This window comes from Ciconia boyciana, chromosome 1, assembly GCF_034638445.1.
Source record: "Ciconia boyciana chromosome 1, ASM3463844v1, whole genome shotgun sequence".
NCBI lineage: Eukaryota > Metazoa > Chordata > Aves > Ciconiiformes > Ciconiidae > Ciconia > Ciconia boyciana.
Window position 1 is genome coordinate 109,355,187 of NC_132934.1, and position 15,108 is coordinate 109,370,294.

Below are 15,108 nucleotides of genomic sequence, written 5' to 3' on the forward strand. Positions count from 1 at the left end.
ACATTTAACTCCCTTAATATCTTCCTGTCTGTCCTTCCCAAAGGACTGACAATTTTTCCCGCTATTATTAACACAATTGCCTGAGAAAATAGTGGAAGGCGGCCTTAGCAGACAGATCTAAAGGCTTCAGCTCTCCACACTTGTGCATTCACTCACAAATGTGAGTGCAAAAAAGGGTGACAACACAGCTACTTCAAGAGGGCTTTTTGGTAAAGGTGTTCACAGCCACGCTGTGGGAACCAAGATCTCAGCTCAGCAAAACACTCACTCTGAGTAATTCTCGTAGTAAAAAATGTCCCTTGCAAGTCATGCCCCCTACACAACTTGCTCCCATGACCTCAGAATTGAGTCCTCTCTTCTGGGCAGGTACCACAGAACTTACAAAAATGTTGAAAGACTTTAAAGAGTTCTCCAACAAATCCCCACGTATGCACTTCATTTGGCATTCTGTTAGAAAGTTAAAAATCAAACTCAGTTTGTTAAAATATCTGTTAACAGCTCCAAGACATTCAAATCTTTTCTGGTCTGGTCAAGAAACTGCAAGTAAAGCGGTCACCCTGGTTTTGGTACAAACCCAAGTGTGAAATTGACTGTGTTCCAGTGACCTGGTTTTGTTAGAAAATGGAGCTCACAGCTATGAGCACGTTTGAAATGGAAACTAAACAAACATTTGTTTAAAGCTCTATAAGCACACATATTATTCTACACACTCATGGAGGCTCGGGAACTTCAGACGTGGATGCAGATCAGGATTAGGCAGTGGCTCTAAGCCAAGCTGCAGACGCACTTTGAATTTAGATTCATGGTACTGAAATTTTGTAAGATAAATTTAGGGGATTTCAACCCTAAGTATGAGTTTATAATTCTAAAATACACCACCCCAGTGACTGAAAAAGGAACCTATGTGAGCCAGCAGACATTTGCCGTGACCGTTTCGTGACCAGTTACACTGTTTTGAAAGAAATGCCCTAGGTGTGGGTGGAAGTGGAGGGCAAGTGGTGAAGACTGCAAGTACTGGCAGAGCAATGGCTGTAATGTAGGCCAGAGAGGAGGAGAGGGAGACTGCAGAGAGATACAGATAAGGATTTGCCAAAAAGAAGAAGCTGTGAAGAAGAAGAAAAGATGCTGAAGTGTGAATATAATCTGGATATGAAGGTGTTTACAAAGAGGGAAAAGAAAGAATTCCAGATTACAGACATGAGTAGTCTGAAGGATGATGATAGTGAATGTATCTGCATGGAAGAAGAAAAGGGCTGGGCTTTTTTAGTAATGTTCAACTGGGCCCATGTCTGGAGCTCCTTTTTCTCACTCACACAGGCTGGACACCCCTGCCATGTTGTCAGGGCCAGAGAAAATTCATAGTTCAAAGGTATGCTTAAAGAAAAGCTTACTGGAAAGGTGAACTGTTTTCATTAAAGACAATGAGTGCCACTGAGCTTTTGATATATCCTAGTTGTGACTGAAAAAGCTGGGGAGGCAACTTCACATCCCATGAGACTCAAGTTTTTCTTACTCCAGACCTAGTATGTGGGAAGCAGCATGTATTTTACTCTGAGGAAAGCTGTGGTATCCAGGTAGATACCATGATGGGGTACCTACCTGGAGTCTACACCTTAAAAAGCCTTTAGCAGCAGTTGGCTTTGCAGCATTGTCTGAACTAAATCCTTATAGAAGCATTGCAAAACCAGATTGGTCTTGCTTTTAGAGTGTTACACATGCTTAACAGTTAAAAATGCATTAGTAAACATATTCTTCACATGTAAAAAATGCTCCCCTGGCATTCTTACTGGAAAAGAAGAAATCCTAGTGGTTGTCTTACCTTGATTTTCAGAGAGTCGGTGTCATAAGGACTTGGTGTGAAGTCTGTGTGAACTTTGGCTCGACCGCAGAAGGGCCCACTGTAAGGGACCTCGTCATCAAACCGGAGGCTGTCCCTGTTGCTCGTTCCATCTGAGCAGCTGGTCACCCCACCTTAAAAAGAGTCAAGTTGAGAGATCTCCTGCACCAAAAAGAATGGCAGACATGCAATTCTGCACAGCAGCTGAGAGGAAAGTGTTCAAAAGCACAGAATTAAAGAAAGAGTGTACTCTATGTGGTTTTGACATATTCCAGGAAAAAATACATTCAATAAAAAGCATACGACAAGAGACCGAAGAAAATAGGTAGGAGATCTTTCATTAACACCTTCCCTACAATAATCTTTTTCTGGTGATGATACTAATAGACTATACATTTTACTTACAGACTTTTTGAAATATTACCTCTGCAGATTAATAAAATGTACTCTAAAAGTGCAATTTAGGGAATTAATTCTGCTGAACTTCTCCTGTTTATTCAGAGAAATGAAAACAAGTACTGTAGAAGTTATTTTATTTCATTACAGAGCTAGCTGAAACATCAAAGGAACCTGCATTGCAGAGGGAAATTTTAATCTTATCAACATTTCTGCCTGTCATTTTATCCAAGTTGAGCAATAAAATATCGGCAGAGTAATTCAAGCAATTTTGAGCAAGCTCTGCAATATCCCATCCAAATATGTTTTTAGATAAGAGCAGCAGTGTGTTGGAAGTAAACTCCCATATACAATTTTCACAAATCACATCATAGAAAATGATCATAAAAATGGTTTTGTTTGAGGTGATTGCTTAAGTGCACAGCTCCGTCTCTGGGCCAGATTAACTACTAAGTGCAAATGGTCTGGACTGCAGCTCGCGTCTCCACTTGGGGCTCACGTGGTGCCTGCAGTGATGGCACAGCAATGTCATCATGCCCAGCAAATGTCCGCAGCAGACCAACGGATAGAAAGGTGAAGGCAAACTCCACTTCTCATCAGAGATTCATCTGCCCTCCAACTGAGACTACCCTGTTGGGGGAGGGTTTTCAGTGGGTTTGCGGAGAAGCAGACTGTGTCTCTCTGCATCATGACCTGAAGCCGCCAGGTCAGGCCCCCATCACCAGTCATCTCAGAGAGACTTCTCACTGCATCTGCCTCACATCTGCAGGGCAAAGGATGAACTCACAGCCACTACCCCCAGAGAGGATGCTTGTATGGCTGCACCCAGTGATTGCAACCCTATGGGTGTCAGCACTGTAGCAGTGATAACCCTAAAAAACATTTATGGCATATATACCAGCAACATCCCCTATAATCCATATTATTTTTTTACTTCAGTTAACATTTCCACTCTTAAAAACACTGAGCTTATTTCTGGAGGGAGGTATATCTACCCTAGCTGCCACCCATTTAATCAAATTACACTTTTGTCTGCCAGACTGAAGAGCTCTCTACTATCACATTTTTGATCACCAGCTCTGATACCTCAGACTTAAACAATAAGAATATTGATCCAGTGACTGAATAAGAAATATGGATATCTTGTACTTACTAGATGAGCTCTGGCCACTGTTCAGACTATAGAGACTTTCCATAGAGTCACTGGCTTTTAGGGAGACCTTCTCAGTGTGTATTCCACCACCAGGATCACTATCATCTTTTCCTTCTTCATTCTTTAACACAAAAATCAGATGTTAACCACCAAGAGATGTATCTTAGACAAACATTTGTTTTTTTCTTTTAAATCATCATTGGAGATTAACTCATCATTACACTTTATTAAGAAAGATTCTATGAGAGAAAGCATTTTAGAAGTTGATGTCTGGTACTAAGGATGCCCAACACCACCCCTAGCACCTTATGATCTTGGAGAAATCCTCTGCCTCCTCTCTGCCCCACTCACTTCATTCCACTCCTGCTCAAGCAGTTAAACTGATTCTCCATCTCAGAAGACTGCAATATACCACAGCAGTGACAAAGGCTTGTAACGGGAAATTCACAGGTAGCCAGACAAAGTGTTTTTTCTGATTGTCTTAGAGGAGGAAATATAAAGTTTAATTCTGAAAGCACATGGTGAAGTGCTAGCTGCCGCAGCTGTGTTTTGCATTGAACTTCTGAAAATCATGGGTGCTTGGCAGCAGGCTGGTACCCAAGCCAGGACGTTGTGGAGACAGCTTGCACACACGTATGGCATCGGTGTGTTTTAGCACCATGCTTGCCACATTGCCCGACCTACACGTTGGTCTCAAAATCCAGTGCATTTCAGAATTAACAGATGCATGTTTCTCTCACAAAATCTAATGGTGTATGAAATTGGCCCCTTGAGTTTATAACATGAAATCACACCTCAGGAATCACAGCCTGTTCAAAACAATAAGATCCATATTTCAATCACAGGTAAGTTAGGGACAATGTAATAACTAAATGATATAACGATGAGCTTTCAAAGGAAGGAATTTCTTCAGCAGATTTCATCACGCTGTCAATGTGCGTTGATATTCAGATGCAACTGAAACATCCTGCAGTACTTAGGATGCTACGTTATATTTGGAAAAATGTTAATTATTCATCAGTTGGCTGATGAAGTCAAGCAAAGATGACAGTGCATGTATGAAATAGAGATGCATACAGGTACGTATAAGCCATAGCATTGAAATGAAAGACTATATTGGTTTTCAACAAGGACAGTGCTTGTTACACTAGTCAGCAGCATAACCCATAAATTAATCAGTGGGCTGGTATTGATTGTCATCATCTCCTGCAGGAATGAAGATTATGCTACATGTGTGTCCAACCAGATAATTCATTGAGTTTCTGTCATGTGAATTGTTGCTGTAAATGTGCAGAAGGTAAATGGTGAAATTCAGATTTTTCTTTCTTATAATATAAAAATAATGGATTGCAACCTCTCTAATTTTAGCAAAAAATGCAAACTAAATTAATGAAATAGGAATCCTTGTCTTTGACCTCCAAAAACTGTCTAAAAGTATCCTGTGAAACACTATTTTCTACTTGTGAAGTTTCATATTTATTTTCCCTACTTATTTGATATTGACACATGTGTGAGATAGGATGCAGACTAGCTAGATTTTTTAGCATGATTAAGTATGACAAGTCCTTTTTCCTTGTTTTTTAAAATTTGGAACTCACTGACACAACATATTGAGAAAACAGGGTTTGCAGTATGTGAAATAGTACATGTTTTTTATGTTTAATAAAGATAGGTTCACTCAGATTAGATAAGGTAAAAGTAGATAAGGCATATGAGTTGTCATGCTCTAGCATGCTGGCTGACCTCTACAAAATGGACTTTGGAAATAGGTCTTGTATTGAAAGATAAATTCTTCTAATGAAGCATTTTGTACAGGTTGGGGTTCTGGTTGGGAACCACTGCTGGTGGGGTTCATCCGATACTCCCTTGTGTCCACATCAGGAGATGTTTTTTGTTATGCTTATACAAATGCTCCTTGATGACAAAGCAAAATTCAATGATCTAAAAGTCCTATGTCTTTCTTGGGCCCTTACTGTGTGATGCTTTAAATGTATACGTGCATGTGTGTGTGTACATTAACATGCACATGAAAGAAAGGGTACATACTAAAAGCTGCTTTAATTCAGTACGTGTTACCATGTTTTTATGGATTGTCATAACTGATGACAATTGAAACATGAACAGGAAAAATGCACATAACATTTTTATTTCACATGTATTATAATCGAACACAAGATTCTTAAGCTGTATTTACCATGTCTTCAGAGAGTGCCTTGATGTACTTTTTACCCATCTTTTTCTTCATGGTAAGGGAAATGGCTCTCATCTTCTTACCCAAACCTCCTCCATTGTTTGCTGCTTTAGTTTGTACTGCATCTCCAATGTCACTTATAGTCTCCAACTCAGGTATCTGATTAGAAATAAAAAAGTAAGCAACAACTCACCATGAAAATGAAATTCAGTGTAGTGGAATACGAATTACAGAAAAATATTAAGGACACCAGTGCAGTTAGGATGACAAAAGTCAGTCACCGCCGTTTTCCTGGGGAATCGTGTACCTAAGCAGGTTTGCAGCACACCACTGTATGTGTGAATGACAGAAAGAAAATACATTTTGTGCTAGAAAATGTTGTTTCCCATTGTTTATTGTCCTTAATCCAAACAAGAATTGAGGGGATTTATGCAGGTTCTTGAAAACAAAAATGACACATCTGTGAGTTGCATACACGTGCCGTTTACTTTGGGCACGCACCAACCTGAAGCGCAGTTTTGTCTTTTTGAAAAATTGTTTCTAATCTTCCCATCAAAGTACCAAAGTTTAGGTGTGATTCTCTTGTTCATTTTGGCAAAGGCTCAATCACCCAGGCAGATCTAGGTACACAAGCAAAGTTCTCACCAGTGTAAAACCTACACAATAGTTTCCCAATGTTTTTGCATAACTGTCACGGGAAAGTGAACTGAAGAAAGTAAAACTCTGTGTTATACAGACCTCAGCTGAATCATCTGTCTTTGATATCGAGTGATGCCTGAAACGGTCAAAGCTTCCAAAGCTGCTTGTGCGCTGTAAAAAAAGAGAAGACAAACCTTGACTCACTGATGCTGTTTTGTTCTGTCATTAAGACTTAAATACAACTGTCAAGTCACCTGTTTGTGTTAAAAATTCCTCCCAGATCAGTGGACCATGAACTGCTACATCCAGCTAGAAACAAACTAGGAGGTGACTACAGGGAAAAAGAAATGTGACTGTACAGGCAGAAGCAGAAAAATGAATAAGAGAACCAATACTGCTTCAAATACTAACTAGATCATGGATATGATTGAGTTCTTCTACATCAGTTTCACATTAGTTATACACAGATATCTGTGAGTTATTTCTAGGTAAGATTGCTGTCCGTGAGCTTAGAAAAAAAGGTGTTTCCATAAATATTATATTAGCTATAGAGTGGTGGTGTCGACTGTGGCGATTTATACAGTTTACTTTCACAGCTGGGGAGACTCTTTATGGTTCTTTACCAACAGGAATCAGCAAGGACCACCGAGGATTATGAATACTTTTTTTCCAAAACACATATTTTGCGGAGGGCATAAGTAACAGAAAAATCAGGCGGGCCCCGTGTTTTTCTTCCCAATCCCCCAATTCGAAAACCTGATTTTTAAACGTACACAGGTACAATTTTTCCCTGTGCCACAGCACATAAGAAAGGCTGCATCACCTGAGCTGTGCATTAAGAGGCTGTGAACGGATTGCTTTTACTTCCTTCTAATTTTCACCCTTTCTGTGTGTGGATAATTGACACAGTAAGGAAGGAAGCGGCACAGCGGATTTTTGCAAGAGAGGTCACACAGAAATACCTGCCAGACATGCCCAGGCAGAGCTGTCTTACACTGCACTGCCCATGGTGGCAAACTGCATAAAATTAGCATTGATGACAAGTCAGAAGTCCCTTTAAATGTGGCCCTAATAACAGCCAGAATTTGGACATTTATCAGCTCTACAGTGTATTTAAGAGCTTGTTTTTCTATCTTCACCAATACTCAAAGCTAAATCCAGAATGACTCCTTTTTTAAAGTTCTTCACTCTTCCATAGTAAATGAAAGTCTTTTAATGCAGTATCAGATTTCTTGAAGCAGGGTTTACTATTATATACTATGCAATACCATCTCAGTATATTTCTGAGTATTCAAAATCCCCTCTGGAGGGAAAAAACACATAAGTTATGTCAGACTACCTGGTTACAGGTTTCCCTGTATTTATTCATCCATTTACCTTGTCTACGTGATTTCAGACAAACCAGTGCCTTGCTCTGTTGCTTTCTTCACCCCAAGCCACACCGTGCCATTTTTTCATCTCCCCCCAGGTTTCTAAAGCACTCATCGTGTCCCCTTCCCCTGGTATCTCCAGCTACCTCCTTTTGCTCTCCATCCCGGAACGCCACAAACCTCAAAAGGGCCTGCGAGCTCCTGACTCTGCTCTACCATTACAGCTTTCCAATCTTCTCTGCCAGGGAAGAGTTTTCACGAGGTAGACTCAAAGGCAACTGAGGTAGACCATCCTTTGGGCAACAAAAGAGGAGGTGAAAAGGACTGGTTTAATAGCCGGTCCCATTGCCTGCCTTCGCATTGCAGACACGCTTAATGCCGGCATGAACCTGCTTCCAGAGAAGCTAAGGAGAAATCTCTCAGCGATGGTAAGAGGAGCAGAACTGCCCAAACACCGAGCGCTGCAGGGAACACCACCCTCGCTGCGCCTGTCCTCCAGTTCCCTACCCAGGTGGCAGGGTTAGTAATGCTGCGGGAGTGCCGACCTCTGGAAAGCTGGAAAGCCAAAGACCTGTTTGAGCCGAGACCTAAGTAATGATTTCAGCTGCTGGCAAGTTTCTGAGTGCTGGTACGGCCCCGTACCTGTTCTGCCCACAGCTACCAAGCTGCTGCTTGCTGCTCTGTCTCCTACACTTTCCTCTCCTGGCAGCAGTTAGTTCTCTGCGGGACTCATCAGTAACAGCGTCAGGCCCCTGAAGCTGCACAGGGTGGCGAGGTGGCATTCAGGCTTCGCAACCGTGATCTTAAGGAAGGAGTTCATCAAGATGATACCAGCTACGCGGAGCACACACATACCTCCCCTGGGCGTTTCCATCCAGGAAGGACCCCATCTTATTCTGTCCCTGCTCACAAATCACAGGGTTACTATCCATATGAGCTCCTTTATCTCTTACACACAGTGGCTTTTAAACTAAAAATACTTTGCAGAGGGGAAAAAAAAAGACAGAGAAAAGCTACGGGAAACCATGTGCAAATACTTTGTCTTAAAGTTTCCATTTGAGAAGAAGAAAATCAGCATCCCCTGGAACACAACTGAAAATAAAAGCTCCTTGCTGTTTCATTTCCCTGTTTTCCCACACTTATTTATTAACCAGCTCGTTCCCTCCAAAAAAAAAGAAAAAAAAAAAGTGGACATATAGCAGTGGGAGAGGCCTGAGCACAGCCAGGTGGAAGAGGAAAGTGTACCCACATTTTGGGTCCATGTTCTAACCACTGCAGCTTAAGAGAAAGAGAAATAACATTTTTTTCACTACATTTCTGGGCACATCTAACCTGAAAAATATTTCCAGCCAAAGGTTATTTGAAGAAGCTGACCCAGATTTGTGAATATTTTTGAACAAGTAAAATGACATTTACTATTCACTGAGGGGAAAAAAAAAAAGAAAGAAAAAATCACACAGCTCTCCTCTTAATTGATTGTAATCTCTCAGAAAATCTCTGATGGCTAAACATTGTGGTTTATTTGTTTGTTTTTACCCTGTGAAATTGAAAAGCACAATTTGGATTGTACACTTCAATTTTATCTAAAATTCCCATAAAGAACTTTGCTATTAAGTAGACGAACAATATCCTGTGACAAGGGGTTAGCTCAATAGTATGATATAAAAACACAGCCCCAAGGATTATGGTTCTATTAGACAGGATTAACACCTTTCACTGGTTTGTCAACCCAGCCAAATGTGCCCTGCAGCATGGAGCAGGAGGGATAGGAAGAGGGAGGCTGGGATTCACAGCAATATTGGGAAAGTATAAAATAGTCTCACACAGCGATCTCTAAACATACACTGACCTTTCTGTTGCATTCAATCACTTCAAGATGTCTAGTAGGAATAACTGTATATTAAAGTGCAGATGTGCTGCAAATACTTTAAAAGGAACAAGAGGAAAAACATTGTTTATTGTTGGTCTTACCTATAAACAGCTTGAGCACAGGGAAATCAGTTATTCTTTTTCGACCCTTGAAACAACCTTATATCCTACATGTGTAGAAGCCTTGGGCTATTTTGTAGTGTACTTTAATGTTTCTTCATCCCTATTAAATATTAATAAGGGTTACAGGATGAGTTCCACTATTCTAGATAATGGTCTTGTTGCAATGGAGAGCACTAAATAGGGCTGCTTCAGCAATTCTCTAAACTAACTTTTTCCATTAAGTAATCAATAGCTACCACCTTTTAAAAATGTATTCAACCCCATTATACTGATAACGAAAAGCAGATTTAGGAGCTCTGGGCTGCAAAGGGAACAGGACTATTACTTTCAGTAGTGTCAGTCACTGCATTAGTGTCAGGGGACACCTACTTTGTGAAGATACAGACAGGCCTTATTTCCAGGTGAAGGGAAGCTTTTAAGGTAAATGCAAAGCTACTAGGAGAAAATATGCTATTGATTTTGATACCAGGATTCAGCATCCTATGAAGTTAAGTGATTTTTCTGGCTGGATTCATGCAAGAGCTACCAATGGATAAGTGAAGCAAATATGAATTTGCTCAGTAAAATCTAATGGAGGCGTGGGCAAGGGAGAAACACTTTTCTTTTCCCACACAAGGACCGATCAGGTAATTTCTACAAATGAACGCATTGACTTTCATCCCTTCCCCTCTGGTATACCAAATTAGCGTAATAGAAAAGACCAAAGATATTTTTCAGTATTTTAAATCCTTCTTCCATCTTTTCCTATATCTTCAATTCTCTGAAATACAGGAACTTTAAATAATCATTTTAAAGGGATAAGTGCTATGTAATTGCTGGGTTTTTTTTAATTTGGACAGTCTGCAGTTGGTGATCTGGTTTGTCTGTAAATAGCCTATCATTTTCCCCAGAAAATGGTATGGTATACAAATAGAAAAACAACAACAAGAAGAGGTTCTGCAATCCGTGTCTTTCTGTTATAAAACATCCTTCCCTTGTAGGGGCATATCATAGGAGAAGTCAGTTAGTTCTTATAATAAACTAGTCAGAGCTTCTCCATGTCTAAAGACAACCTTTGAGCCAAAACTGAGAGCAGTTATTCTGCTAAATAATCATTATGGGTGATATTCATCTCATATTTTCCTTTGGACAATTCACACTGCTCAGAGATCTGGTTCCCTGCTGTGAGAAATTCTGGCCCATTATGTTTTGCTTCAAGTCCTATTCAAAATAACTTTTAAGGCCAGCATGATGCAATGGCTTTGTACTGACCCTCTCGCACAAGTAAATCTCTTCAAATTCCTCCATGCATTTTCATTTTTAGCTTCCGTTCATCCTCAGACTACCCAGACCGTGTAAGCTGTGTAGGGGCAAATGTGGTCACTAGGAGTAACAAAAAGGGAGCTCAGCATGTTGCCCATTTCCTCGCCTGCCACAGACACTTGTGTTCTTCCCTCTCTCCTCGGAAAAAGACACAGCAGCTCCCAAGAGGACAGTCTGTGCTTGCTGCTTTGATCGATGGAGATAAGTGGAGCTCAGGATTTGATTCATTTCTTCTATTCTCTGATGCTCCTAGTCCCTTCAGAAGGAGGAGACTACTCTGAGAATGAAATCAAGAGTTACTAAAGTAGGAATTAATATTGCCACTCTGCTAGCTTATCTTCTTGCATAGTTAATCAAAGAAATTGTCTCCTACTTTCCCAGAAGGCAAGATAGCACTTTTTGGCTTTTGGGATGTTCTGTGAAAAAACAACAACAAAACCCCCCTCACTTCTGTATAAAGAATGATAATTTGCATACAAGATTCAGTAACTCTACAAAGAGTAATAGAGAAGCAAAAAAAGAGAAGACATCATGACCTCTCTAGCTCAGGGATTTTTTTCCTATTTACACATTAGTTACACATATAGAACTTCTGACCACTAACTAAGCTATTAATATAACTTTATAGCCCACACGAAACATGGCCTAAACCTTGTACTTCACCAGTCAAAAGCAATAAAAAAGATACAGCTTGTTCTTGCTAACTCAAATAGGGCAATCTACTGAAATGGCATTTTTAACTGGCTTAAAAATGACTCTATAAAAGACTGGTTGTTATCGTGGTCTGGTATTCAGTAACTGCGTGGAGGTGGGGTGAGAGGGGAGCAAAGTGGTCTTTGAACACAACTGGCACCATCAAGCCTCAGAACAAGCACCCTAATTTTAACGATAGAAAATGACTGGAAAAGAAAAGCTGTATAAAATAACGAGTTAATCGTACTTTACACTCCTCCAGGTCAACAAACCGCTCTCCAAAGTAAACACTGTTATCAGTACTGCTATCTGGTACCAGCCTCAGTCTCTCAAGCCTGAACCAATGCTGACACGAAGCACGTAGTTCCCGATAACCCAGCCCGCATGAGTTTCCACTAGAAACTCGGTTCTCGAGTGGTTTCAAAGCGCACCTCGCACAGGGCCGGTGCCGATGCAGCTGAGAGCAAGGGGGAAGCTACCGTTCATGAAGTTAAACAGGGGTAAGATGGTTTGCCAGGTCTGTAAGTCTTCCTCAGGAAGAGGCAAGCCATGTAGGAAGTCTGAGCAGAAAGGCAATTTCATCTGGCAAAAAATGTGCTGTGTTGATTAAACAAGTTAGTGAGGAACTAAATAAGGAAGCAATTTAAGAAACATTGCTCTTAACGCTAAGAATGTTTTTTGCAACTGCGTGTTGCAAAATGTGCAAGGGGGGAGGGACCTGACTCCTCTGCCTTTAAATGCACATTGACCCTGAATTTTGAGCACCATCGTTCCTGGCCAGTTGCTGCAAAGCACTCTCAGTTCTCGGTGAGAAAAGTCACTCCAAGTGCTCTTCTGGCAGTCTGTCCAATTCTGGGAGTGTGCACACAGGTATTTGCAATAATTATGTAATTAAGACTTTATTATTTATATGACATTTAATTAAAAGTGACTTTCAGTGGCACACAAAACCATGAAAAGAAAATGACTTGAAAAGAAGGTTAAGGATGTGTGACAAACTCAGAGGAGCTATGAAAATGACAGTTAAGGACTTGGCATGATGTGCACTTCTACCTCGCTGCTATCCTTTTTTACCCTTCATTTACACATGGGCAGAAACATCGAGGGACAAGCCTGGAAATCCACCCTCCACAGAACCCTGACTGCAGTAAAGGGGAGCACTGTCTGAGTAAAGACTGGTTAAACACCATGTAAGCATTGCAGGCTTTGATCTTTAATCCCTTAAATACCAACATCTTTCCTCTCCTGAAACTTCCTCCTCCCCAAATGAGATGAATTCACAGACGAATTCTCATATTTTAGAAACAAATCACCTTGCGTCACTTGAAGTTCTTTCCCTGCTTACTTATATGGCACGATTTTATTAATGCTGTGTGATATCTAGGTCCTGACTTTGCAGGGTTCAGCTGGATTTCTCGTGCGAGAGAAATTACTCACATGCATGTTTGCAGAATGCGCTTTAGGTGAAGATGAAAATATGTATGCCCAAAGATGAGCCAAGAAGCACGTAGCCCCAAGGGCTCACTTCTAAAGGGAGCCCCATGCCTGTCCAGCACACATGGAGCAGGGCAGCCGGCGTACTCCCCCAGTGGAGGGGGGAATCTCCCGCATGCGACTACCATGAATGCTCCCATGACAGAGCAGATGGTGATAAGGAGCCTACCGCCTGGTCATGCTATGTGGTCATGCTAGACCACATGTAGAACAGTGCAGGGAGACACAGCATGTCTGAGGGCTTTGCTGTTCCTTTCGGCAAGCCCGAGAAGCGGCCGCAGCTGCCAACTGCAGCATGCTCGCCTGCCAGCCCTGGAGTGGTGCAGCAGGGGATAGGCAGAAAATACTCCTGCCTGGCGTGACAGTGTTTTGGTCAGAGCCTCTGCAACTCAACCGTTGTACCACAGCCATACCAGATCCTTTACAGGGGTTATTTCGATGGCAGCAAGAGCCTTCTTGCCTATCTTACGCTTCGTTCATGCATGACGTGGGAGCTGGTCCTGCTCCCAGGGAGTCACCGAGAATGAAAGGCAGCCTCTGCATTCCTTGCTAGGGAGAGGCATGTTTTCAGTGGAAGGTGTTCCTTCAAATGACCTTCCAGAGGGAAACAAGATTAAAAAATAACCTCTAAGTCATGGTTAAACCTGACCGTCCCAAAAGCTCGTTTGTTTTTTCTGAAGAGTAAGCAAACTTTAGAAAACCCTTATACAAGTTTTACTGCCGTCCTGCAGTCTTACCCTTGACAACAGGTAATGACCAACAATAAGCTAATTCTAAGAAACTTGCAGGAGGGGGGAGAAAGAGAGTTAGTTTTTATTACTTTTAAATGAGTGTTTGATACATCATGTTGGTTCCCCTGATTAATGTTCACAGCAAACTCAGCCATTGGAGTTGTAATGTTTCTGCAAGCTTCCCTACAGCAAAGCTTAGCCATTAATTCAGTGGCATATGTCAGCTCAGCAGAGCAAGGTCACTCTTCTCTTTCAAGGGGAACCTTTTTAGAAATAATAAAACTGACAGAAAGTTCTTTTTTACATGCTTTATGTCACCTGAGGTTGAGTGCTGCAGTTAATATCACAGAGCTTATAAACATTCCCATCTTCAGCAGTCTCCAAAACCACTGGGCTCTTGGAACCTCAACTTTTTTTTTTTTTTAAAGTAATATAGTGACAGCTTTATGTGGGGCAGATATACAGTATGTAATCCTAAATGAGTAAAAAATGAGTAAAAAATGAACAAATCTTTTCTTAGGCTCTTTAGAGGGGAAATTTTGTAAGGCGCTAAGAGACTGCTGATACTGCAGTATGCATTTAGGATGTTAGTGCTTAGAGAGAAAGATGTAGGATTGAGGACTTTGTCTCCATGGATGCTTGCACCTTTGGCTAAAAGGGAGAAAATCTTAAAATCCTACTGGTCCACCTTGTTTCCATTGCACTGTTAACTGATACTGCAGGCTGGAAATCTGTATGGGCATGTAATGTAAAGAGAACAGAAGTTAATTGATCTATTTATGGAATAATTTTGAACTTGTAAGTAGATAAAGATGTGTTAGTCATCTGTTATGATAACTAATTGCGACTGGAACTTATTTATCGGGATACAAATATTATGGAGCATGATAAACAAACTAATTAGCTGAAGAATAAGATCCAAACAATAGGCCAATTTTTACCCCCTCACTATCTCCCTTCAGACATCCTGGCTACACTTGATTAATGAATCCATAGTGAGATTAGCTGAAATTGCCTTAATGGAGATGCACTACAGTAGAGAAGCAAAATTCAGTGCAGTATCTATCATGACTCACTGTGAATTTTAGTGTTTCATCAAATCTATATGTCCATTTATTTACATTATTTTTATCTTAGAAAACAACAACAAAAAACTATACTCATTACAGTGGGTTAACTTGTGACTCCTTTAAAATGATGACCAGTAGCACATTTTTTTCCCCTTCATGTATCCTCCCTTGTCCGAAGGCTGAGTTCCAGTGTTGGCTTATTGCCAACAATGGGCCAAAGTTATCCTTATTGTCCGTTTG

General features: G+C 40.9%; 1 protein-coding gene across 5 annotated transcripts in view; it reads right to left on the reverse strand.

Annotated features, from left to right (window-relative positions):
* The window catches only part of SAMSN1 (SAM domain, SH3 domain and nuclear localization signals 1), a 161,806-nt gene that overhangs the window by 12,767 nt on the left and 133,931 nt on the right, over positions 1–15,108 (reverse strand). For all 5 annotated transcript variants that reach the window (XM_072851789.1, XM_072851779.1, XM_072851798.1 and 2 more), the window contains 4 exons: positions 6,316–6,387; positions 5,581–5,736; positions 3,387–3,507; positions 1,820–1,971 (listed from right to left, as the gene is read on the reverse strand). In XM_072851789.1, coding sequence (XP_072707890.1) covers positions 1,820–1,971; positions 3,387–3,507; positions 5,581–5,736; positions 6,316–6,387 — 501 coding nt within the window. The remainder of the gene's footprint in view (positions 1–1,819; positions 1,972–3,386; positions 3,508–5,580; positions 5,737–6,315; positions 6,388–15,108) is intronic.